The following is a 27283-nucleotide window of genomic DNA, read 5'->3' on the forward strand; positions in this document are numbered from 1 at the left end:
ATACCATAAAAATACAGTCATAAAACAATCCTAAAAATTCCTACGTAAAACATCCCCGTCCCCCACCCCAGAGGCGGAGCTACCAGGGGACGGGGGTGGACGTTGCACCATGCACATGCCTGGGGGGCAAAAAATCACTTCCCACCCCTATGGTGCCCCGCCCCCCATGACTCCCCCACCCACGCACCCCCCATGCTTACCTTAGTTCAGCCTGAAAGTGCAGGCTGGAAAAGCGGCCTGTTCACTTGAGGCTAAAAACGGCTTGGTGGGGACTACACTTCCCAGGAGACCTTGTGAACCCCAGGGTCTCCTGAGAAGTGTGGCATGCAACATCAACACTTTGCAGGATGAAGCTAAAGAGATTAACATCTCCCAAGTATTCACAGGTAGATCACTGAGTGGGTGGTAGCTGGATGATTTCAAGCTTTCCTGGATTGTTTAGAACCTTTCCAATCAGGTTATAGGCCCAGTTGTGAAACTACAACCGCTTTGGTTACTTGAGTAGATGACGTGTGCCCAGAGTAGACAGAGGGAGTACAACTCTGTCAATTCTCTTAGATCTCTCAGAGGCTTTCGATACCATCAAACAGTTTATCCTTCTGGATGACTGTTACAGGTTTCAATTTGGAGGCTCTGCTTTGCAATCTGGATTGACCTGTCCATGTTTTGCCTTGTAGCAGAATTTTAGCAGAATTTTTTCCCTCTCCATGGGTGAGAGGAAATTTAAACAAAACTTTGCCTTTCGGTGTGAAGTGCAGAGGTGGGATGCAGCCATGGGTACAACAAATTTCATCAAGTGGGGGATGCAAAATCGCCCCCAGGGCCCCCTGCAGCCCCCTGCCCCTCATGGCACCCCCCACGTGTATATGAACTGCATGAAATAATACAATATATAGTAATTCTATTTTTTTGTTCATTGGTATAGAGGTTGGGAAAGTATTATAGGTAAAGATTTTTCATTTTCTTTTTTCCCCTTGAAATTTATATTGGAAAAAGAAGAGTTTAAACTACTCTTTTAGATTAAGGATTTTGAATCTCTCCCTCTGTTAGTTTTCTTTCAAGTGGAATAGATAAAGTAGTTATAGGAATCTGAAGGGGAAGTAGAAAGTAGGGAGGGAGGGAAATATGGGAAGGAGGGAGGCAATATAGGATGTTTTAGTTGGGGGGTTGAGAGAGATAGACAATTAGATATGTTTGTAATATGTTAACAATTGTAAACAGTTTTTGGTTTCTCTCCTCACTTATGTTATTATTTAAAATCAATCAATATAATTATGTAAAAAAGAAATAATATAATACCTTTCGTTATATCGCTTTTTTAATACTTTAAACAGTCATCATTTGAATCTAGAGGCGGGGCGAAGGGAAACCGCACCTGGGATGCACGCACCCTATGTCCTTGCCGCAGCCCTGCCCAGGAATGCCCCGCCCCAGAATGCCTGGCCACGCCCCATTGTGCCCCGCCCAGCCCCATTGGCACTACTCCACTGTTTGAATCCCACCACCATCGGAAACTGTTACTAAAAATCCCACCACTGGTCAAGTACTTTACTGGCACACAGGTTGTATCTGTTAAAAATGCTTTATTAATAATACACTTTGGTGTCAAAAGGTTAGTGAGATGATGTAACAACACTGAAGGCCCAGAACACCCCATGTTGTTGGTAGCCACTTCTTTTTTTAAAAAGGATAAGATGACCAGTTCCTCATTCTACAGCAGTGAAATGCTCAAAGTTTAAATTAGTTTTTTTAAAAAAACCTCAAAATATTGTTTGTTCCTTGTATTCAGACCATGGTTATTGTTATAGAGTGGCAGCAAAATTCTTGAATCTCAGATAGAGGTCTTTCAACACCACCACCTCATCTCCTCATCTGATCCTTTAATTGGAGACCCCAGAAATTGAACCTGGGGCTTTAGGCATATATTGTGAGCCATGATCCTATCAGTAATTAACAATGACATCACAATCAAGCAACTTGTAACATTTTAAAATATTGCCTTGTGTTTCTTTAAATTGAGAGGTAAGCTGTAGAAGAAAGGGGGCTGAAAGAGGGCTGGGAGAGTTAGGGGATTGGTTGATGCTGGAGAGAGACTATGGAGAAGCTGAACTGAGAGTCAGAATGTGTGTAAAACGTAGCAGAGAGAGACAGCTGTCTGGGTTGGAGACTGACAAAGATTCAGTTTGAAGTAAACTAAATCAGGGTGTTTGGAACATTGAGAGACTAGAAAGGGAGTCATATCATAACAGGTCTCAGAGATGTAAAGGAGTGAGAGAATGGATTGATGTAAAGAGAAGGTCATCTCAGCAGAAGTTGTTGCCTCAGTTTGTTTTATTTATTGTAAATTATTTTTGAAACCTTTAAGTTAAAAAACATATATAAATAAAATTTTAATTTGTGAAAAGTATCCTGGAATTCCACGCCAGTAATTTACCAGGACCACATAACCCTCCAAATCTGCTATAAAGCTCAGACACACTATTTCAGGGGAAAGTACACAGGAGTTTGGAATTAAATTCTTGTTGGTAGTGAAATATAGAGGAAGAAAGGAAGGAATAAATAAACTGTATTTTGCACCTATTATATTTATTTGTAAAAAAATGAGTGAGCATTGCCCAGCTGTTTTTAGGTAAAACCACAGGAGCTGGGAAAACATAGTATTCTTTGCATCAAAAACACTTCCTTGAGCAAAGTTGCCTGGAGATCTTTTCCCAACAATTTCAACATGCTTCTTGTCATTAAATCACAGGTAGTGGTTGGTTCCTTGACAAGGTCATCATCAAGTTTCAAGAAGGAGAGGAAGAAGCAGTAATTCTCTTTCCGTGTGATAGGTATGTAATTAATCAATTATTTCCCTTGTGAGTTTCCACTGATTTTTAAAGCAGCTTATTAGATGTTCCTCCCAAGAGAATCAGGAATTCAGACAAACTTCTGTGAAAGATAAGTTGCCCATCACTGCATGACTTTCTGCAGGATCTTTCCCTGTAGTGTGCCCCTGCAACAGAGGTAGATTCCACACTTAACCATTTGCGGAGAGCCCTAAGAACACATCCCTGGCAGTAAGTGTCATTAGATAGACTGAAGGAGTATTCTGAGTAGGCCTGTTTAGGATTGCTCTCTTAGTCTATGACAAGTGGGGATCTACAAAGAATCATGGGGGGGAGCGGGGGTGGGTGGGAGGAAACCGTAATTGCCCCCTTCTGTCTTTGACACTGGCTCCCTCCCTATACCTTTGAGTTTCCTCTTCTTTTCCCAATCCCTGTCCCCCCTTTTTTCTAACCTCCTTCTTTGGTTCATCACTGTCACAGCACTGTTGTCCATTCTTGTACAAAAGATCCTTGCTCTAAGATAGAATATTATGTGTTATAGATATGGTTTGTGCATTCAGTTTATTTTCTACTTACTTTGGTGTAATGCCTGGATTATGCCAGGGCAGAGGCATACCAAAGGAAAATGGCACCCGTAGACTACTAGGTCTCCGGGTGCCCCCCCACTCAGAGGCATGGCCATGCCCCCAAGCCACCCCAAGCACAGAGCAGAGCTCCCCCTCATTCCTGGAGGCCAGGGGCGGGGCACTAACGCCATCCTTTTGGCATGCATCTGGGGACATGGGTGCCCCCATGTCCCTAGGCTGGTATGCCTCTGTGCCAGGGTTGCATTTAGTTAGTATCCTAAACTGTTGAGAGGTAGGACACTCTGTTATATCAGCAGAAAGAACTTAAAACATTGTTCTACACTGTCTCTATGTTTCTATGGTGACAACACAAAATGCTTAACCCTTCTAAATGCTTTTATGGGCAGCATAAAGTCATAAGCCTTAAGTATCAGTTTTTGTACTGAGTGAAGCATTTCACAACCATAAACAGCTAAAGAATCATATTTATCTCTCTTCACTTTGGTGGTGTTGTCATGCTTTTTAGTGTTCTGTTTAATTGTGTACAAGTACTTTACTGAACTGAATTCTTGAATGTGTAGCTACTGGCACATTTTTTTCCTGCTTGCATCATTTTGGTAAGGTTTGAATAGTGCCAAGATATCAATTTTTAAAAATCTGCTGATACAGGAAACTATTATTAATCCACTCAAAGCTAAATTTGTATCTGATTAAAATTAGATCTTTTCTTATCCCACTTTTGATTATCTTGATTGTCTAAATGTACTGCATCTCTTTCAAGTTGCATCAGCTTATGTAAATATTTGATTAAATATTCTGCATTAATCTACCAATATTCAAATAAAAGAAGTTATATTCAGCAGTTTCAATGATAGCTTAAAATGATCTTGTTATACTGGCAAAGGTACTATTTATATAATTTTATTAAGCTAGGTTTAAATCAAAGGAGTGCATTTGAAAAGAAGCTGGGTCAAACAATTCTCTCTCTTAACCTCAAAAAGAATGAGTGTTTCCTTTTAAGGAAGGGATGTTTTGCTAACACTGCATGCAATGGCTTGTTGAAAAGAAATATGTGCTAAATATTAGAGACAGTTATAATCCAGAGATTTGTTATAGGCACGAATTCTGAGATATGAACAGAATTTCTCTTTTCTGAGCAGCATGAAGTCACAAGCCTTAAGTATCCCCATTCATTCCAATAGAGGGACTCTGTAAATATATACATTCCTTTGTATATATGCTCTGATTCTATTGAAACTGTGTGTACTCAGTTGCTAACTATGGACATAGAAGCTTATATCTAAATATACTGATATCTTGATAGAAACACTTTAGTTTTGCCATCTTTGTCCAGAGTGAAAGGATTTATTTTAGGATTACAACAAGCTTCTACTTTAAAAAATAGGGTGTGTCCCCCTTTAAGGAAAGTAAGAGATAATTTATAAATATTAAGATTGTTCATTGCAATAATATTTAAACTTAGCAGAGTCTACTCTTCTTGTCATAAATACTAGTAAACAGGCAGTGTATGTGTAGATTTGCCATAGGAAATACTAACATTTCTCAACTGTCAAGGATGAGTGAACAATGAGGAGGGGGGACTTAAGCATATTTGCTCACCCTTAAATGTGTCACCTGAAGCTACTGATTAATATTTTTTTCTCTAGTCAGCTGACTAGATTCAGCAGAGAGATCTTTTAATATGAGTAGAGCAGCTGCTTCTAGCTAATTCCTACATCACTGGAGCTATTTTTAACATAAATAGGCCTTATATTTCTAACTATTTTTGACTATAGCACCTAGTACACATTTCTTCATCTGAATATTCATATTAACAGCAGTCACCCTAGATTTGTTTCTGAATTTATCAGAATTTGTATGCAGAGTTTTGTTCTGGCATGGTATCATGAATGAGCAGTAAAAGTGAAACGAATTGGGTGGGAGGAAATACTAATTTGAAAACTACCCAGGAGAGAGTAGGAAGTTCTGAAGATAGTCCCTTATATTCTCCTGACAATAACGTGAATTGAATTTGTTGCAAGTGCATATTCCTGAAACAAGCAGAGTTATCTTTGTTTAGGGTTCTGAAAAAAGATATGACTTGACAACTTATACTTAAAAACTTTGTTTAAAAGGGAGAAATAATGTAGGGTTTCATGGTATTAAGACTAATTACTATCTGTCTTCCCTGTAATTACTATCTTTATACAATGGAAGATGGCTAGATGAGTACCATGATGATGGGAAGATGGAGAGAGAATTAATTGCCAAAAGTAAGTAATGAAAATAAAAATCATTTCCATTATAATTATATCTGAAGCATTCTAATTAAGTTTAAGAATACAGAGAATAAGAATAATATTGTTTTTGTTTTTATTTTAGCAAATAATGAACTAAAAAAATACACTAAAGGTAAGTCAAACTCTATATACTCTTGTTGTGTTGACTTTGCTGATAATAATCTGTGGAAAGAGCATGTAAAGTCATTTAGATGAGTAAAGGAAAGGATTGCTCACCAAGAATTTTGGATTTCTTTCCAGTCTTTATTACTGGTATTCTGTTCTAAAATGTGTCAGGGGTTCCTCTGAGATGACTGTTTTGTTTATCCCAATATTACTGTCATGTAATAAATGGGGACAGCTTCCCTACCAAGCGAGCTGAAAACCACACTGCAAAGTGACAGTGAAAGCAATTTCAGGCCAGAGTTCATCAGGATATCCTCAGAGAATCCAAAAATAATGCCAACTTCAGCTCCATAGATACCAAGAACAGCTGTTTAGTGCAAAGCCATTTTCTTCTATAGGAGCCCATGGGCTGTAGAAGATTCTTTGAACCTCTCTAACTAGTTAGTTGAACATTTTCCTCTTCAGCTTCTGCTGTTGCCTCAATACCTCTTTCTCCTGCTTGGATGACAGATTTTTTTCCCAACAGACTTGTTAATGTAATTGAATAACTGAGAGATATATATTAGTGATAGTTTATTCTGTATTGTTGATTTAATTGTTTTGTACAGGGGCGTAATGCCCATTGGGCAAGGTGGGCAGCTGCCCAAGGCACCACCTTGTGGGGGCATTAAAATGCAGGGTTTGTTTTTGGTGTTTTAGTGGTTTTCCATTTTTGGCCTGCAGGTGGCTCAGTTTTTAGGCTAGCAACACCAACATTTCAGCGTATCATCAGAAGACTGTCCTTATGCTACCCCTCAGGTTTGGTGAGGTTTTGGTTTAGGGAGTCCAAAGTTATGGACTCCCAAAGGGGGTGCCCCATCCCCCATTGTTTCCAATGGGAGCTAATAGGAGATGGGGGCTACAGTTTTGAGGGTCCATAACTTTGGCCCCCCGAACCAAACTGTACCAAACCGGGGGGGGGGGTACCATGAGGGAAGTCTCCTGATGAGACCATGAAAGTTTTGAGACTGTGCCTTCAGAAATGTCCCCCCCCCAAGCCTGCAACTCCTATTGACAGCAATGCAGAAAACTCAATGCAGAACAAAGATTCTTGGGCAAATTTCTGGGATATTCTTGCAGGGGGTGCATTTTTGGACGTATCAGCACCAATATTTCAGGGTTTCATCTGGAGACTGTCCTGATGGGATCCTCCAAGTTTGGTGCAGTTTGGTTCAGGGGGTCCAAAGTTATGGATCCTCAAAAGGGTAGCCCCCATCTCCTTAGCAAAGAATGGGGGATGGGACACCCGCTTTGAGGGTCCATAACAGTTCTTAGAAAATGTGCGGATTACCTTGAAATATTCAGCACATGGATTGGCCCCTGCCAATCCCCCGAGGAGATGTGTGGTTGTGGGGGGGGGGAGTCCTTGCTAATCGGAAGGGAAGCAGTGAATTGTAGGCATGACAGGAATGTCTCAAGATGTGTGCTTTCTCCCTGGAGCGAAAATCTATGATGTAACACAGAAGCTGACAAGACTCATGATGCCCACCTACCATTATTCATGTGGGAACCAATGACAGTGCAAAACATAGTTTTCAGGATATCATAAAGGATTATGAGGCTCTGGCTAAGAAACTGAATGACCTTGATGAACATTTTGACTTCTTGGACCATAGTCTGCGATTTCTCAGTAGACCACAAATAGAACACGAGTCAATAGTGTGATATGGCAGTTAAGAAAGCCAATGCAATTCTATGCTGCATCAATAATGCTGTATCTAGATTAAGGGAAGTAATAGTACCACTCTATTGTGCACTGGTCAGACCTGACCTGTGTCCAGTTCTGGGCACAGTTCAAGAAGGATATTGACAAGCTGGAGTGTATCCAGAGGAGGGTAACTAAAATGGTAAGAGATCTGGAATCCATAGCCCTTGAGGAGAGACTTAGGGAGTTAGGTATGTTTAGTCTGGAGAAGAGAAGGTTAAGGGTGACATGTTAGCCATATTTAAACATTTGAAAGGATGTCATATTGAAGATGGTGATAGCTTGTTTTCATTGCTCCAGAGGCTAGTACACAGAGTAATGGATTCAAGCTACAGGAAAAAAGATTCCACCTAAACATCAGGAAGAACTTCCTGATTGTAAGGTCTGTTTGGCAGTGGAGTAGTTTGCCTCAGAGGCTGTTTCCGCACAGCCACGCTCAGGGGTTACATCGGCATATATGACGCCGACGCACCCCCCCGGGGCCGTTCGCACGAACAGTCCCGGTAGGGGCGGGGAAGACGGTGCAGCCTGCACGGAGGCTGCGCCGCCCCCCAAATGCCTTACCATCCCTCTGACCTTCCGGCGCTTTGCCCAAGCCAGGGGACATGCCCCCCTGCCCTGCGCAACAGCTCTGGCCTGGGCGATGCACCAGAAGGTCGGAGAGACGGTAAGGCGTTTGGGAAAGGGGGGAATGGCGCCTTCCAGCTGCTGCCGCACGACAGGGGTTGGAAACCGCTGTTTCCGAAAAAGAGCGGCTTCGCACCGCTCGGGGGCTGATTTTAGCGTCCCTGGGACGCTGTATTCCGCCCGTGCGAAAACAGCCAGAGTGTGGTGGAGTCTCCTTCCAAGTCTATGATTCTAAATGAGATGCAGGCCAGGAGACATCTGAACCAAATATTAGATTGATAGACTTTATAAGAAAGGATCAGTGACATGGGGTTAGTATTGAAAATTGCGGGTCTGAGTCAGCAGATTGGAATCTCCCTTAATATATCTAACTCTATCTTCTCCTGACAGGATTTGTGTGACTCATTCCTGTGACCTGCATAACTGTTAGTTCTCTGGTGCCTGCATCTCATAGTGTCAGCTTGTGAAAAATCCTTATATAGAAGGAAGGGGACAAAATATGAGTAGCAAATCAAAGAATAAAATGAAGGAAAAATCAAGAGGATTAAAATGCTGGGGAAAAACTATCAGGGGAAGAAACACACAAAAAAAGAGTTGTTAAACAGAGAAGTTGTCTTTACTTCATAACTTCCTTTGAATTTCTTGAAAATGTGCTTGCATTTCTCATATTAATGTTATATTAATGTTATATTAATGTCATATTAATGTTATATTTATTAAAACCTTGGTAAAATGCTGTGAGTGTTTACAGTCTCTACCAATTCATACCCTTCTATTGTGTTGTTGGTGGGATATTATTTGTGAGTGGATAGCACATTGCTTCAAAAGTGGGGTGGATATCTGCTGCACTTCTGAAATGAATTGTAGTCACAAAAACAACAACACAATCTTCATGTTCTCTTCAGTATTATAAATAGGACTTCTTTGTTAACTTTTATTCAACAGGACAGTGGAGAGTGCTGGTTAGGACTGCTCAAGATTCCCCAGAGCCACGGCAGTGCAGTAGAACCCTTGTGATTTATGGCTCAAAGGGGAAAAGTGATGATCTTCTCCTTTCTTCACAAAACTCAGGATATGTGTGTTTTCGACCAGGAGCGACTGATGAATTTCTTGTAAGTCACAGCTATACAGTGCAACATAGAGATTGCGATGACATCTTGATAGAGCCGAAGGATATATTCGAAATCTTTCTGCAGTAGTTGCAAATGCCATCTCCATTTACAGCAATGGGTTGATGGTGCTTTAGATTTTCTTCCAATGCCTTCCCTTATTCTTTTGCAATCTATAAATATTTCTGAGGCTGTCTTCAAGATGGAAAGGAATACATAACTAAAATGTGTTTTCAGCAATAAGGGCTTGCTTGGACATACATGTCTTCAGAAAAGAAAAAAAGCAACTACAGGTCATAAGAAAAGTTTTGAAACATAGTTAGATGTGAACCTAAATGATTTATTTCATTTCGGTTGTATGCTTACTGTTTAAAAACAAACTCTCCATTGTTGGTATGCTTTTAATCCTGCTTTGAATTCTTGTCTCATTTTCATCTAAACCTTGAACTCCACAAAAAGCTATGCAAAAGCTGCCCCATCACCTTTTTTAAAGCTTTGGGGTATGTGGCATTCCTGACCTGAGACTACAGGCACAGCTCAGGAAACTACTTAACCTTGGGAGGTGGACAATTCTGTAGCTTCAGTTTATGAACAAGGGCAAGCCAACTTCTCTGGCCCAACTGTGCCAAAGCATAGGCAACATTCCTTTAATACACTCTGTGGAAGCCCTCCACAGTACACATGCACAGCCTGGACTGGAGCGGGGCCACATACCATGGCTATCAGCCCTATGAGCTGCCTTTAGGGTTGCCAGATACCACCCCAACCACACACATACATTGGCAACAGGCAGGGCTGGGATCTTACCAGGCTTAAAATAAGGCTTAGGCTTCAATGTCATCGAAGCAGTGATGTTACTTTTGGTGACGTTGAGGGAGATATTCTGGCATTTGGGCACAATCTTTATGGTAGAAGCTGTTTTGCCCATAGAGTTTTGTCCAAATACCAGAATGTCTCCCACAACATTGCTGGTGTGATTAAGTTACTTCTGGAAGTGATGTCATCACATCAGTGATGTAGGAGCTCATTTTAAGCCCAGTAAGACCCCCACTGTCCAGCTGGATGGTGCTTAGGGAAGGGGGACTGAAGTGGGGGATCTCCTGCCAGGGTTCTGGCAACACTAAATGGCATGCAGTAGCATATGTGCAGTCATGATCCATAAGTTAGACACAGACTAATAACACAATCCAGAGAAATTAAACTCAGTTCTTTTTTATGGCAGTGCCCCCAAAGTACACAAAACTATTATCACACTGCTTTCAGTAAGGCTTAGTGTTGACTCAAAGTTTGCAGTGCAACATGGAAGCAGAATCTGGATTTCCTAGAATTTCCACTCATCCGTAGATGAAAGAGACCTGTTTTCCTGGAGAAAATGGCTGCTTTGGATGGTGGAGGGCAGTATGGAATTATATCCCACTCAGTCCCTCCCTTCCCCAATCCCCATACTTTCTAGACTCCAACCCGATGTCTCCAGGAATTTGTCAACATGGAGTTAGCAACTGTACACCAAAAAAAAGAATTGTTAGCAACATCCTATGTGGGGTGACATACAAGCTACGTTTAACATTCTGTGGACTTTGTCTATTTTGTTGAGGGATTTTAGGCCAAGCCAGTCTTTACAGAGCTGCCTATTGGTGTTGCTGGGTTGCTGAATAGTCATGCACCTTTTTCCTGCTAGAGGAATCTGGAACATTTTTTTCTTATTATTTTTGATTGACTGCTTCACGTGTATTAGAAGAGGCCTTTCTTGCATATCCTCATATTTGGGGCACTGAAGCAGAAAATATAGCCAGGCTTGTTACTCTTGTGGTAGATTTTCAAAAAATGAAGCAATTTAATTCGAGTCCCATCTGACCTTTATAAGCTACTCAGAGTAGAATCCATTAAAGCAAGGGTATGTTGGGGAGAATGTCTCATTTCAATAACAGAACAGAGGCTGGTAGAAAAGCTAGTTTTTCAGACACTTTGTAATTGTTTTGCTTGCAGTTATACTACAGCATGCTTATTCAGCATTCAGCATAGTGAGGTATTCCTGTAACTGCTTTTTTAAAGTGACTCATGTACCTCTGATAGAGTGATGTTAGTAATAATTTGTTTTATGGAGTTCTTCTTACCAAGTGTTCTAAGGATGCCTGGTGTCTCAGCAATATTTACCATAACTCAGTTAAGCAGGCTAGTAGAGTTATCTTCATATTACAAATGGGAAGGAAGGGGGTGAATTAAAGGCTTGCCTGCATGGTCAATACCCTCACTGCCGGCAAAAGTGAGACATCAGAGAACCAATCACATTACTGAGGAAGATTTCCACTGAAAATGGCATATTAACACATCCGTTTTGATGTTGATTGAAGCCAAGGATGTTTATTCAAATTGAGGTTCCTCCTTGCATCACAAAGACTGGATTACTTGTTAATGTAATCCTTGATTACAGGAAAGACACCACCATAGGTGACATTTTGTGATTACAATACGCTGAATTTCTAATCTTCATTGATGGACTAGCACTGGACTATATTTCTGGAGATTAGTAACAGTTGTACTGGAAGAATTTATATGGTTTAAGTGTATCACTGTATTATGAGTGTGACATAAGTAAGACATATGGTGATGGATATTGTATCTATATTTGTACACTTGCTTTAGTATAAATATATTTGTACACTTGCTTTAGTATAAATAGCATCATCAAGTATAAGGCAGTTGGGTATAACACGAATTTGTTTCTAGTATTGGCTACCACCAATGTCAGACAACTGAGTTTTGAGACAGGGTAAAAGAAAAAGAGTTTGGATGTATACCCGCCCTTTTCTCTCCTGTAAGAAGCTCAATGGGGTTTACAAACTCCTTGCCCTTCCTCTCCCTACAACAGATACCTTGTGATGTAGGTGGGGCTGAGAGAGTACTGAATGAACTGTGACCAGCCCAAGGTCACCCAGCAGGAATGGAGAACTAGGGAAACACATCTGGTTCACCAGGTAACACTCGGCCACTCATGTGGAGTGGAAAATCAGACCTGGTTTCCCAGAATTCAACCCACTGCTCTTAACCGCTGTACCACACTGGCAATCTGTATGCAGGTGCAAATGCACTCTGTGGGTATGTGGGTAGAGATTCAAATATTAGAGTAATACAAATCCATTGCTAACCTATTTTTTTGCCATATAGGCCCAGCTGCGTAAAAAAAAAAAGTCTGTCGAACTGACATTTTCATTCTCTCAACCTGTGTGTGTATTAAGTGCCATCAAGATGCTTCAGACTCATAGCAACCCTATGAATCAATGTCCTCCAGCCAAGCTCAAGTCTCGCAAACTGAGGGCTGTGGCTTTCTTTATAGAAATAACCCATCTCATGTTGAGTCTTCCTCATTTGCTGCTGCCTTCAACTTTTCCTAGCATTATTATTGTCTAGCAACCTACACAGGTAAAATAAGACTTTCAAACCCATTAAGTCTTTTCTTTTTCTCTCCCACCCCCACTAGCCGTCCTCATCAAAATATTCTGTGGGGCACAAGGTCACACTTGAAATTTAAGAACAGTTGGAATTAGACAAAAAAATATTTGGGAGCTATTCTGTTCCAAAAGCATTTGAGTGACATTAAGTTTTAGTTGCCTTCTTTATACCTCAATGCTGAGACTGTTTAAAGGATCGCAATCTTTTTGTTTCATGAACTCACCTATTTCCATTTGAGGGAATACAACTGGTTGCCATGGGAATGGCTGTGTAATGTTGCAATTAGCAGAAGATTACAAATTCGGCAAAGCAATACGCAGAAACAGAACAAAGATTCTACTTCTGTACAATTCAAGTCGATAACACAGTGCTGTATACACAAATTGAATTTCTTGGAAACAGCAGGTCTCATTTTGATCCCTGTCTTTGATTCTAATTAGTCCTATGTATATTTAGGCAACACACACAGTTGTCCCTACCCAACAACTTCAGTACTTACAGGAGGTTTCTGTGCACACACAGTGCTCTCCACAAGAGCAGGAGCTGCCCCACTCTCATCTATGCATACAGGAGTGGTACCACATGTGCAGTAAAGATTTGTTTTGCTGGCATGGAGCTTTCTCTGACACTAAAGAATAAGACTGTGCTGTGAGACTATCAACTTGTAAGTAAGCTCACTGGAAAAGGTGGAAACTCCTATGGGAGTGTGTATAGGACTAAGTAATACATATTTTGTAGTATATTTTTTGAGAAAGCATATATGACAACTTAGGCCCCTTCCCTCAGCAATTGTATAAACAGTTGTAGTTGTGATAAAGGAACCTGTTTTTCCTGTTTTCAGGTTCACATGCATCCATGCAGGCAGTGATTGGAGTCCATGGAAACAATCCGGGTTGCTGTCGCGCCTTCATACAGAGACCCGTCTATTTTAAAAAATTACTTCCCACATGTGTAGCTACACAGGCATGCACAAATGAACCCCTACAGCCATGCCAATGTTTCACGATATGACTGTCTGCAGCTGTGTAACTATGCAGCTGCAATTTAAAAAGGAAAAGGGAGACAAAGTGCCTCCTGCCTGGTCGGTTGCTTGCGAGTGGCTGCAATCTGGAATTTTTTAAAAGAATCGCTTATTTAGAGATTTTTTTAAAAAAAAATGGGTTGGGGGAAATACCACAGGGCAGAATCATTTTGGGGGCGGGATCTGGGTAAACCCCCAATGTGTTATTTGGCATCTTATACCTATGTTTATTGGCCTGTGCAGAAGAGGCCTCATTTTTTAAAAAATGTTCCAACCCATATAATGGCTCTAGATTTCAAGCCATCATGATCTTATTTCTGTGAGAGACACACCCACAGTGACCTTTTTCTAGCACACTGAATTTCAAGCTCTGTTATTTCAGTGAATAAACAGCAGCAATTCCAGACAATGTCTCATTATGTAACCAGCACTTAGGAGGACTGTTGCCATATTGACACCAGACATAGCTGTTATTACAATTGCTTTTACTGATCAGCTTTATTAGTTGATGTATATGTTTTAGCTTCATGGAGCTTTCCTTTCCATGAAGCCAGCCTACGTACTTGGGAATATGCCTCATTAAGCTTATTTCTGAGCAAACATGACTAGGATCTAGCTCCAAAGTAAAGCTAATTATGTTTGTCATACACACAAGATGTAAGCATCAGGGCTTTTGACAATCACTCCCTTCACATTCAATATTACGGCCCTGGCCCCTGCCTCGTGGAATGCTCTTCCACCAGCTGTCCGGGCCCTGTGGGACCTTGGTGAGTTCTGCAGGGCCTGTAAGACTGAGCTGTTCCACCGTGCTTTTGAAGAGGCCGGCCGCTGATTCGTGCCCCTGCTTTCTCTGTAGTCACATATATCAAGATTCTTTATGTACAGTATTTGACTGATGTACACTCACACTCCTACGCATTCATACAGCATGCTACTATGGTGTATGTATAATCACGCCATCTAGAATGTTCAGTGTTTTATTGAGGTGCACTGCAAACAAATTCAAATGATTCAAAAATATTGAGAAGAAATAGAAATTGTATATACACATTGTGTGGAACTCCTCATGTATCACATTACTACTTCAAAACCATGGATGCTACTTTGGAACTTCAAAATTCAGGAAATAAAACGAGTACAACTTTGACACAAGGGAGAATTATTTAATTCCACACAATCCCTAATAACTTCTGAAGTTGCTGATGTGTGACATTTTGTTACAAATCCTGTCTGAATTTCTCCACTGCTACTTTTGCCGTCTAGTTCAACATTACTCGAAAGATTTCTTGTTTCCAACTGGTGATTTAATCTCTCACACCAAATTTTATACTATCTTAATTCTGATTTAGTTCTTAGTTTGTTGGGAAAAGTAGTAGGTTCTCTTTACAGACAAGGCACAGATTTATAGTTGCCAACATTGGGTATGGAAATTCATGGCGATTTGGGGAATTTTGGGGTCAAGGCTTTGGGGTCAAGGCTGGGGAAGGCAGGGTTTGGGAAGCATAGGGGCCTCATCGGGATATAATACTATAGAATCCACCCTTCAAATGAGATATTTTCTCCAGGGGAACTGATCTCTGTGGTCTGGAGATCAGTTGTAATCCCAGGAGATTTTCAGGTCCCACCTGGAATGACAGATTTTCTTCTGTTGTCAAGCATTTTTATTATGAGTAAAAATGGCCTAGACTCATTGTGTTGCACACATTCATCCTAAAAAGAAATATCTTGAATGTGAAGGGATTCTGCTTTATACCTGAAATTTTCTTGCCTGCCAGCACTTTCACCTTTCATTTCAACAAGTAATAAGTGAACCATCAGCTTTTCCATTTATAGTGGCACCAACCAGCTGATATGTTTTAGTCATCTGTGAGCACTCAGGCTTCTACAGGAATAGGAAAAAAGGGAAGAGCACCATCACGTGTCCCTTTCCCCCTAAGATATCAGTCAACAAAGGAACAGTTCTGTCTACCTTGTCCATGTTGATTACAAAGAAAGAGAAAACTAATTAGGAGTGATCTTTCCCATATCCATCAAGATCTTCTAATGTAACAGTTGTTCACTATCTGTTCTTTCTCTGCCTACGCAAATAGAAAAGTCCTGAGAGAAGGTGAGCAGTGAAAGACATTGCATTGATTTTCTTGACATTTTAACCATTCACAGCAACCAAACATTGACATTCACAATTTCTGCAGCAAGGTCATAGCAAAGCCTCTGGATCTAGCATCACTCCATCAATAATATGGAAATAGCTATAAAAAAATATAAGGAACACATATTATTTAGAAAACACAAAACCATACTGAATTGGATTCAGCCAGCTTTTCTCACCCAATTGCCCTCCTTTGTACAGCTCCTGTCCTTCATGGCTTTTGCACATGTAGATCCTGTGCCATCTATAGACCTTTTGTGGTACTGGTAAGTCAAAGGGGACTGCCACTTCCTTTCCCCTAAGTAAAAAAGTTGTTTGTATCCAGCACCTTATCGTAAAAGATAACATTTGTCCTGAGTTGTTACATATGCAATTACCCTGTAGTAGTTATGATATAACATTCGCTCTTTTTAATGCATTTCAGTACAGTAACAAACACATGTATTAATTTAATTCCTAGTGAGGAAGTAGTTATATTATCACTAACTGTTTAATGAAGGCATCACTCATTTGAATGACAGATAATGTGGGTAATATTGCCAAGGTTTTTAACTCTGATATATTCTGGACTACTGAGGGGCTATGCCTTATGATGCCCTGTATTTATGATAAACCCTTCCCATGTAAGCAGGGGACACGTATATTCGTTGCTGTTTGGTGCCAGTTTAAGATTTTCCTGTTCTTCCTGCTGGTTTTTTTTTATTTGGCTTTTAACTAGATTTAATTTTTTTGTCAATTGTTTAAACTGATTTTTTTTAAAAAAATATCTTAGATAGAAAGGCAATTTTCAAAATAAACAAAATCAGATAATAGAAAAGTCTCTCTTAAGAGTAATGGGGTCTTTTTTAAAAGTCCATTGTTTCTTGTTTCTTTTTTCCAGATTGAACCTGCAGATGTTGGTGATGTGTACAAGATTCGGGTAGCTTGTGATGATCTGCCAGACTTTGAGGGCTGGCATTTGAAGTCTTTTCATATGGAGGAGTTGCACACTAATCAGGAGGTGAACTTTGACTGCAGCTGCTGGTTTTCTGCTAGCGAAGAAGACCAAGTGTTGGTGAAAGAATTCCCTACAGTGAAAGAGAACCAGAAACCTTTACCAGGTAAAAATAGCAGAAAAGGCAGGAACAATGCAGACTTGCCTTTGAAGATGAATCAGTCAGTGCAGCAAAATCAAACATTTGTTCAAATCCCTCAGTGTTTGATAAACCATAATGGCTCTGAAGCAGTGCTTCAGAAAGCCTGCAAATGTCTCTTAATTAAATAAGAAATAATGTCTAACCATTCCTGTATTCCCTGCATAACTATATGGGTAAGGCAGAAAGTTATAATTATACCAGTAAAAAGATGAAGCACATAATTTGGAGTAATGGAAGTTATTTTTGGTAGATTTAGCACTGGAGTCTTCTGCTTATCTAAGGTTGAATTACTGAAGTGATTATTAGGAATTATTTCCCTATATGATTAAAAATATTTCTCAGGGTGCTTATAAAATATTTTAGAGTTTAGACTCACTGAGCTTATGCAAAGTTGCAGTGGGCACTGTGAACTCCAAATCCATATCAAGTGTATGAACTGTAAAATTTAACTTAGGCTATTATAAAGTAACAAGCAGGGAACCTGCTAGGGCTTGTGGGAGGTATGTTATTTTCTTGTTCCCACTATTTACTCTTTCACTTCCCTAAAAGCCTTCATGGCCTCTCCCTTTCTCCTGCTTCATTCTTATATTTTAACCTAACAGCCAACCTCCCCTGTCTTTAGGTTTCCCACCTTCCCTCCCCCAGTAGCCTTTCCCTGGGAAAACTTGACCCAGTGGTTCTATGCTAGCTACCTCATCAGGCTCAGTTATCTGGGGTAGGAATGTGCAAAGACTTGTGGGGGCCACCTCACTTTTAAGGACTTGTACCCTGTATCCTTTTCCACACACTATTTCCTCATTCCCTTCACTGGCAGACCCCGTATCCAATCCCTTTTCTTTCATTTCCACCCCTCAACTAACCAACTTACCTTTTAACTACCTCCATATTTAGCTATATTTATTATTTCTTTACTTTACTTACTCCCCATCCTTTCCCATAAAACCCCCAAAGCAGCTTATAGTAATTCTCTTCTCCTCCATTTTGTCCTCACAATAGTCCAATCAAGTAAGTTATTCTGAAGTTGTGTGTGACTAGCCCAAGGTCATCCAGTTAGCATTCATAGCAGAGTGGGGATTCAAACCTAGGTCCCTCAGATCCTAGTTGACACTTTGACCCCACTGGTTTTCATGCAGTGACTACTGTTGTATTGTAGCAGACTGCCAGTTCTGGGTGAATCAAGCACAATGTGTTCTGTCAGGTTGTCTGGTGATTGCTGATACTCCTAAACTATTTTCAAGATTAAGATGACACCAGATTTGAGACTTCATCTGCCATTTTCTGGATCGTCTTTGTTCTAGAATGCTCTACTTGAGTCCTAGTGCCTTGAGGACAGTACTAGGTAGGCACCAGGACCCACATAGAGCATTCTAGAACAAAGAACCTCCCCTGGAAATGGCAGATGAAGTCTCAAATCTGGTGTCATATTTATCCTGAAAAGGGCATAGCCAAGGCCAAGACAGCCCTTAAAACAACCTTGCCCTTTGTTAATTAAAACCAGGGTTTTGAGAATGGCAACACTGCTGCTGTGGTTTCCTAGCTGTGGCCACTGAGGACATTTGTTTCTTAAAGCTACATGTATTGAATCTAATCTTCGAGGGGATTAACCTTCATTTTTCAGATTTCAGATTTTCTGTAAACCTGGAGTGTTTTTCAGATTTTAGCCTTGGAATTTATGAATCCACACATGTGTCACATTAGAATTAGATATATTGATAGTATATATACCATGGCTGAGTGAAAAAACTAGTCATAGCACATGTTGTTATTACACAGCTGACATTATAGACTTGATTTAAACTGAGCTTCTACAATGGGACACCCGCTCTGGGACGTGGGTTTCTCATTTCCATACTCCATCAATGTGGGGGTGAAAAGTTCTGCACTTGCCATACAGCACTTACAAATCTCATCTGCTGACTTTAAAACCCAAATTATGGAATGGTATAAAGTGGGTTGAACAACAAAAAGTTAATAACTGTCAGTCAAATAGGGAAGTCTGACTAGATAGGATGAATACGTGTTCAGCAACATAAAAGTCATGAATGCATGACGTCAGTGAGGTTACTGGTTCTTGTAATGCTCTGATCAGCTTTATCCATGTGTATATGAGATGTTTGTCAGCACTTTCTTTAAGAGTCCATAACCCGCTGTTGAACTTGGTGTTTCTTCAATTCTAGCCCCTGAAAGGTTTCAAAGGCTCCATTTTGAGACTAGCCTTTTGGGTATGTAGTCTGATCCTGTATTGGAAAGGTTGGGTGCTAGTGTTACTACTTCATTTTAGTTGTAGCAGGATTCGCAAAAAGTAAGCCTCTCTTTGCAGCAGCTGTTCAAATCCATATTTTCAATTTTCTCTTTTGTTGTTCTTTCCACTGAGCTGAGGTAGCTCCTGTTGCTCCATTCTCTGAATTGATTGGCAGAGGTTGAGGGAATCAGAAGCAGACTCCTGACCTGTATCAGCTGCAAGTCAGCTTCTGTTCTCTCAAGTTTTGGAGGCTGTGCTCCAGCAGCAGACTTATAGGCAGAAAAGTTTCTAGGACTGCAATGTTCAAAAGCTGACTCTAAACCAAGAGTCTTCTGATCCCATCCCCCACAACTTTTCTGAGTTGCAACAACCTTGGGACCCAGTAAAGTTTCCTCTGCAGGAGGTCACAAGATGACTTCCAGGTGACAGGTGGTTATTTGGAGTCAGCTTTAGATGGGCTTATTGATGCCAAATGGAACACAAATGCCTGAACAGTTTAAAACACTTTAACAATTAATCATCTCCCAGATCAGAAGAGGCAAAAAGACTCATACAGATGAGCCATTCTGGCAAATGTTTAAGTATTCCTAATCCCAGTTAACAATCCCAAAGGAACCTCTTTTATAGTTCAATTGACCGTCCTTCTTCTGTCTAGAAAAGCCCATTTTACTTCTGGTTAATATGAGGTCACCACTTGAAGAGGGATTATATAATTGAAAATTGTTCTGTTTGGATATTTTATTCTGTTGGAAGACAAAAGATTCTACCACGTGTTAAACTGTTGAAACAGAATTTCTTTTTTTCCTCTCCAGATCTATAATTTTATAGATTATAGACCATTATAGTATTAATGAGTCTTTTTATCCCATTATAGTGCATAAATATCTCATCAGTGTACACACGGGAGACCGCTGGGGCTCAGAAACCTTTGCAAACCTCTACATAACACTTTATGGTGAAAGGGGAGATACAGGTGTTAGGAAACTGCAAAATTCTCTCACAACAGGAGAAAAATATCAAAGGAACAAGGTAAAATGCAAGAAAAAATCTTTTAAATACAGTGAAATGTGTCACAAAAAAAATCCAGAGGCACTTTAAAAGCTACCAATATTCTTCTGTTTTAATCTTTAAAATCTTGCCCAGTTCCCTCCGTAGTGGAGCCCCTGGTACCTTATGACTTTTTGCCCATGGAAATCCCAAGTCATTCCCTTAGGAACCAGAAGGAGCTGCTGGGAGGAAAGGAAAGATAGGAAAAGATCTGCTACTGTCAACAAAAATCTGGCAGGATTTAACCCACTATATGCACATTTGCCCAGATATTGTGGTAATGGTCATCATATATCTATGCAATGAATGCTGGGAATCACCTTTGCCTAGCATAAACGAAGGGTTGTCGAGAAATAGCCATTTTTTTTCTTTTTGCAAACTGGACAGATTAGTTCTGCTATATCCCTTGCATTGTTATTTTGTCCATCTTAGCATACATGGTCCTTCCTTTCTCCATTTTATCTTCACAACAGTCCTAAGAATTAGGTTGGGATAAGACAATATCACTGTCTTCAGGAACCTAGTAATATTCATGGCTAGATGGTGATTTTTCACAAAGATACTTTCAGTTGTAGTTCAGCAACAGTCTAAAAGATAACCAGTACTATCCTGACTCTAGTACAAACTTTATGCATCAGAGAAGTTATTCAGGTAAAAAAGATTTTTTTTCCTGAAATGGCAGGGCTGCAGGAAGAGAAAGGAAACCTGGGACATTTTTTTAGGTTTGTGTTTTATCTTTCATGGTTTCAGTCTTTAGATTTAAGTATCCACAGATTTGGCCATACTGATTTTTCTTCAGGTGGATTCCTTTTTGGTGGAGGCTGTCTCCTTGAGCCATTTGAAAAAGATAGTTGTAGGACATGATGGAGAAGGGTATGGAGCTGGTATATACCTGAAAATGGTAACAGTGACATCAGAGAACTCAGATACAGAATGGCTCTTCCCATGCTGGAGCTGGCTGGATACTCATATAGGAATCTGTGATACCGTTTGTGACATTAAAACTATAGGTGAGTTCTACTCTAAGAAATTCTACTTGCAGGTTCATCAAGTGACCCTCGGCACATAATTACAAGAAAACTTCACATCTTGAATTTTTTTCCTCACAATGTTGTAAACAGCTCTACCTGCAAAGATGTATATTAGCCCTTTTAGTAAGGGCTGTTTAAAGGATTGCAGAGTTAATGGTGCAATTGTAACAGAATAATTTAGAGAGATTTTGACGGTGCTATTCAAGGATCTGGCTAATGTCTCTTGTGCAGGTTTTGCTTTGTGATATGTTGACTTGTCAGAATCACATAGTTTATTTCTATTTATGGCCTGATTGTGAATGTATTTTGATTAAGCCATTTCTTATCTCTACTTGCCATTATCTCTCCCTCTAGACAGGGTTTGCAGATGATATAGTAGAATTTGGGGGTCTTGATTGCCTCTATGTAAACAATTAATTAGGCTGCTGAAGGATGCTGTCTATTCTTGTATAATTTACTTCACAAACCCAATTGGCATCCATAAAAACAGCTCTGAATCTGAAATTTAAAACCGGGGGGGAAAACATTTATATTCTTAAAATCTGAAAGATACATTGCAGTAACTGTATTGATCAGTTATTATTGGAAAACTATTGCTATAGATATAACAAAACCTAGATAGTAGTGAGCACAATCCAGCCAAAGTAAAGCACTTTTAAGTCCCACTGATTTTAATAGTAGAAAGTTAAGCATGTGAGTAATGTTTTCTTTGAAATCAGTGGAACTTAAAAGTGCACTCCCACACCTTTTTTTAACCGCCATTGCTGATTAAATAAATTAGAAATACTTTTAGATGTTTTGTTTTCATCTCATCTCAGGTAAAAGATTGACATCTGTCTCAGCACATCGTCAAATCAACATACAGTCCTCAGGGGTGTGGATAATGGACATCATTGGGTCTGATGTGGACACTGAAACTGCTCCCATGCAGCTTACATTCAGTTTTTATGGAGACCTGGATTGCAAAAAGTTGGCTGTTCAGATTTCAGGAAAAACAACACAAGTCAAAGTAAATCGGTGTTTAATTTTATAAGAAAAAGCAAAGCCCTTGACAAAACTAAGAGGTTACTTAGATTAGATAAAGTGTGTGTGTGTGTGTGTGTGTGTGTGTGTGTGTGTGTGTGTGTGTGTGTGTGGTGTCTCCCATTCTATAATGCTTCAGAAACCTCTAAAAATGTATTATTCCTTAACCTTGTAATAACTCCTTTGAAGGTTTTTTTTTTAAAAATCAGCAATGACTTCAACAATTTGGCACTTTCCATTTGCTCGTCTATTGGCTGTACAAACTTTCAACTTTTCCTCAAGTCTTTTTAACTCCATTATATTGATTGGTTTGTATTTTTATCAGTCACTTGGAGCTTCTAAGAAGCAGGTTATATAAATATGTAAGAGGAATTAATACAGCTCTTGAATTTTTGGTTATGCTAGTACAACTAGTAACATAAAAGAGAAGTTTCTGGATTGTATAGTTAGCCAAAGGATCAAAGTTTTTCATTTTTCCAATAGTAAAAATAACAATGTTGTATAGTTTCCCCACAAAATACTATGGCTTTACAGCTTATGGCAAAGGTAGGCAACCTTTTTGGCTTCTACTGAAAAAATGGATCATGTACTAGTGAAGATATTGGTCTAATGACAAACAAAATAAGGGGGAAGTTATGAGTTTGGTACTTTTCCAGGTTCATCGGGACCAAGCTAATCCCCAATAGAATTGCCAGTTTCTTAGGAAATACACAGGTCAGGACCATATGTCAGCAACATAGTCTGATGTACCAAAATTCAGTGACTGTTTTGAGAGTAGCCAGTCAGTGTCGTAGCTATAGGTTTTTTTTATGGGGTGGGTTCAGGGGGGGCGCCATGCCCCCACCCGCTCCTGGGGGCATGGCCATGCCTCCCCAAGGCCCGCCCCTGGACTCAGTGCTTATAAAAGCTTCTCTCCAAGGCCAGGGATGACAGACTCCCCTGCCTCACCCACCCTGCCCTGCATCCCACCGGCTGGGCTCCCAGCCAGCAGCCGGCAGTCCCTTCTGCCCTCCCCTCTGGGCAGAAGCATAGCTAGGGAAAATGGAGCTTGGTGCAAAATCTGAGTTTTGCCCCCCCCCCCATGGGCGGCTGCTGAGATGTTGGAATCCACCCCCAAACAGCATCACTTTCAATAGTGTTTAAACTAGGGAGCCCAGATTCTCCTTTTGAATCCACCTTGGAGAATCTGGGGTCCCCAGTTAAAACAACATTGAAAGTGATGCTGTTTTGGATGGATTATCCCCCACCCTGGAACAGTATCACTTTCAATGTTTAAACTGGGGACCTCAGATTCTCCCTTTAAATCCATGCTGAAGGAGGTGGATTTTAAAGGAGAATCTGGGGAAATTTGGGGGGTACCTGCTGTCAGGGGTGCAATTGTTAAACTAGCAGCACCAAACTTTCAGGGTATCTTTAGGAGAATCTCCTTATGATATCACCCAGGTTTGGTGAAGTTTGGTTCAGGGGGTCCAAAGTTATGGACCCTCAAAGGTGTAGCCACCATCTTCTATTAGCTCCCATTGGAAACAATGGGGGATGGGGCACCCCTTAGGGAGTCCATAATTTTGGGCCCCTGAACAAAACCTCACCATACCTGGGTGGTATCATCAGGAGATTCTCCAAAAAAAATCCTGAAATTTTGGTGCTGCTGGCCTAAAAGCTGCATCCCCTACAGGCCAAAAACTGGAAAAACAGTAAAAATAAAAAAAACACAAATGGGGGGGGCGAGCTTCAGACATGTAATGGGGGGTGAACCTGGGAAACCCCCCCCCCCTTACCTATATCCTTGTGCCTAGTCCTGGTCTTAGGCTTTTTCATGCAGTATGCAGGACACGTTTGGGTCTGTCACTAAGTATATATACAGCAGGGAGATTGTTTATTTAAAACATTTCTATGCTGCTATTCCACTCAATTCAGGGCCCTCAAGGTGGTGAACATTTAGGTGTTTAAAACATGAAACATTTTAGATGTTAAACATTATTTAAAATAAATATATATTAACTATTTAAAACTATAGTAATTTGTAAAACATAACCATTAAAAACATTTAAAAACACAAACAGAATGGTAGGCCTCTTGTGCATAGGCCCTGGGAACGCCGGAGCGCTGGTGTACATGACACCAGTGCTGACCTGGGACCGTTCGCACACTTGTGTGCTGGCGGCCCCGGCGCTCGCACATCCCTGTGGTGGTGCCTCTACACAAGGCACGTTGCTTTTGTTTTTAAAACTTACCCCTTCTTCCTGCGTTGCTTCCTGCAATGCCCCGGGAACCGGAGGGCAGGAGGCGTGTCCCCTTGTCCCCATGGAGCGATGCACGAAGAGGCAGTAAGTTTTAAAAACAAAAGTGGAGGGTTGAAAAACAGCTCCTTACACCTGGTCTGCTCTGCACCAGGTGGAAGCCACTGTTTTCTAAAAGCCTCGCTCGGTGAGTGAAGCCTCAAATCACCATTGGGGGGGGGAACGGCACTGCCTTGTTTTGGAGGCGGCAGCCATGTGAAGTCCCCCCCCATGGTGTTTTTACCAGATCGACATTGGTAATTTTGGCCCATGCAGAAACAGCCTGTGTGAAGGAATACATATACCAAGTATTCATCAGCTGACAAAAGACAATCATAGAATCCCCCTGTAGAGAGAGTTCAAATGTTTTAGTGCTTCAACAAAGATGGACTTTTCTTGGGTTGCTACACATCTATCCTCAGATGGCAGAAACACCTGAACCAGGACTTCTGAAGATGACTGGAGAGGTCAGGTAGGTTTATATGGTAGTAGCTGGTCCTTCAGGTATGCTGGCCTTAAGTCATATATGGCTTTAAAAGTCAGTATCTTTGAGTTGGGTTGGAAGTGAATAGGGAGCCAGTGCAGATGGAACGAGACAGAAGTGCTACGGTCCCTATGCCCCATTCCAGTTAGTGTTCTGACCACAGCTTTCTACAATAACAGTAGCTTCCAGACAATCTTCAAGAGCAGCCCTACGTTGCAGTGTTCTAATATAGATGTTACCAGAACATGCCATCACAGTGGCAAGATATTCCCTGCCCATGAATAACCACAGCTGGCTCATGAGCCAAAGCTGGTAAAAGGTGCCCCTGCAATGCCCCGGGAACCGGAGGGCAGGAGGCGTGTCCCCTCGTCCCCCATGGAGCTGTTACCACCTCTTTGTCCAATAGGAGGCCCAGGTCCAAAAGCATCCCCATGCTATAAACTTGCTCATTTAAGGGGAGCCCCTTAAATAAAAGGAGATATTCCAAATTCGGGCTAACCTTTCCTCTCATCAGTATCACCTCAGTTTTGTCAGGATGAAGTTTATTAGCAAACATCCATCCAAAACTGCCTCCAAGCACTTGTGCGCAGTTTTTACAGCCTGTCTGGGTACTTCTGGATGTGCAAGACAGAGATTAGTATCATCTGCATACTGGTGTAAACTCAGCCTGAATCTCCAGATGGCCTCACCCAGCAGCTTCATGTCAATGTTAAAAAAGCATGAGATATAAGAGGAACTTCGCAGAATCCCAGAGGCCAAGGGGCCAAAGTACAACCTGTCTCAATTGGCTGATGAGCATACCTTTGTAATATTCAGATTTGTAATCATAGTTGTGGTTCTAGCCATATTTTATGTTTTCAGATAGATACTTCAATTATCCTATGTGTATATTTCTTATAAATAGGATGAAACATTAATTTCTTACATTTTCTGTTGTCAATTTTACATGAAAATTTCAATTTGAATACAGTTCTCAGAATCAGCCATGTGAATAATATTATTCCTTTGGATATGATGTGTTCAGTGTTGTTTCATTATAAGTGGCTGACAATGATAAAAATCAAATGTAATTGACAGTGAATTGTGCTACACCAGTGATGGCGAACCTATGGCACGGGTGCCAGAGGTGGCACTCAGAACCCTCTCTGTGGGCACACGCAAACAGATTTCGTCAGGGGGGTGGAATCGCCCACACACACACACACACATATCTAGGCTGGCCTGGGTTGCTGGGCTTGATTATTAGCATTAAACCTAAGACCTAATTTTGGGGAAGCAGTATAGGGAACCCTGTTAAGTGCTGCTAAACCCCACTGATTTTCATGCAAAGAACTAAAGCGTGATCCTTTACCTGGGAGTAAGCTCGATTGCTGGCAATGGGGCTTGCTTCTGAGTAAACCCTCCTAGGGTCGTGATTCACCCGTTCGAAGAGTTGCATGGTTGCTTCAAAGCAAAGCCAACAACTACCACCAAGCTTACTCCCGAGTAACACACGCCTCGGAGCCAACCATTTTTTCTAAACCAAAACCTCAGTATTCATGTTAAATTGCCGGGTTGGCACTTTGCGATAAATAAGTGGGTTTTGTGTTGCAGTTTGGGCACTCGGTCTCAAAAAGGTTGCTATCACTGTGCTACACTTTCCAGGAGGGAACCTTCTGTCAACTTTTTTCTCACACAGGATGAGCTGAAAAACATTGGACCCCTTTTCAAGGTACAGGTGTCTGATCTACAAACTCACCTGACAGAACCCTGGCATTTAGATCTGCTGCATATGAAACATACAGGCACCAACCAAGAGATGTGGTTAATGTTTGACTGCAGGTTCAAACCCAATGAAGAGATATGTGTTGAGCTACCAACATTCTCTGCAGACCTGGATCCTTTGCCTGGTAAGATAAATCTGCTTTCACTGTGAAGACTGAAGTCCTTGGATGTATGTGCACATCTGGTATTGCAAGAACTGTCCAATCTTCCAAAACAATGATTTTTTTTTCTTCAACTTAGAAAGTTTCACTTTCCTCAAAGTTTTGTGAAAGGCTATGTGTGTTTATTGTAAAGTTTAATAGGACTTGTTAAAGTAAATGCACACAAGACTGTAATGTAAGGTTGCAATTTCAGGCACAAAATTAGGATGTAATTCCT

The 27283-nt window shown here is 40.8% G+C and overlaps 1 protein-coding gene across 1 annotated transcript in view; it reads left to right on the forward strand.

Annotated features, from left to right (window-relative positions):
• Window positions 1-27283, forward strand: part of RP1 (RP1 axonemal microtubule associated) — a 217928-nt gene that overhangs the window by 117073 nt on the left and 73572 nt on the right. Inside the window, exons 29-37 of the mRNA XM_048508545.1 lie at window positions 2750-2831; window positions 5612-5667; window positions 5777-5806; window positions 9116-9282; window positions 16780-16999; window positions 20152-20306; window positions 21124-21334; window positions 22174-22364; window positions 26820-27030. Coding sequence (XP_048364502.1) covers window positions 2750-2831; window positions 5612-5667; window positions 5777-5806; window positions 9116-9282; window positions 16780-16999; window positions 20152-20306; window positions 21124-21334; window positions 22174-22364; window positions 26820-27030 — 1323 coding nt within the window. The remainder of the gene's footprint in view (window positions 1-2749; window positions 2832-5611; window positions 5668-5776; window positions 5807-9115; window positions 9283-16779; window positions 17000-20151; window positions 20307-21123; window positions 21335-22173; window positions 22365-26819; window positions 27031-27283) is intronic.

This window comes from Sphaerodactylus townsendi, linkage group LG09 (assembly GCF_021028975.2).
Source record: "Sphaerodactylus townsendi isolate TG3544 linkage group LG09, MPM_Stown_v2.3, whole genome shotgun sequence".
NCBI lineage: Eukaryota > Metazoa > Chordata > Lepidosauria > Squamata > Sphaerodactylidae > Sphaerodactylus > Sphaerodactylus townsendi.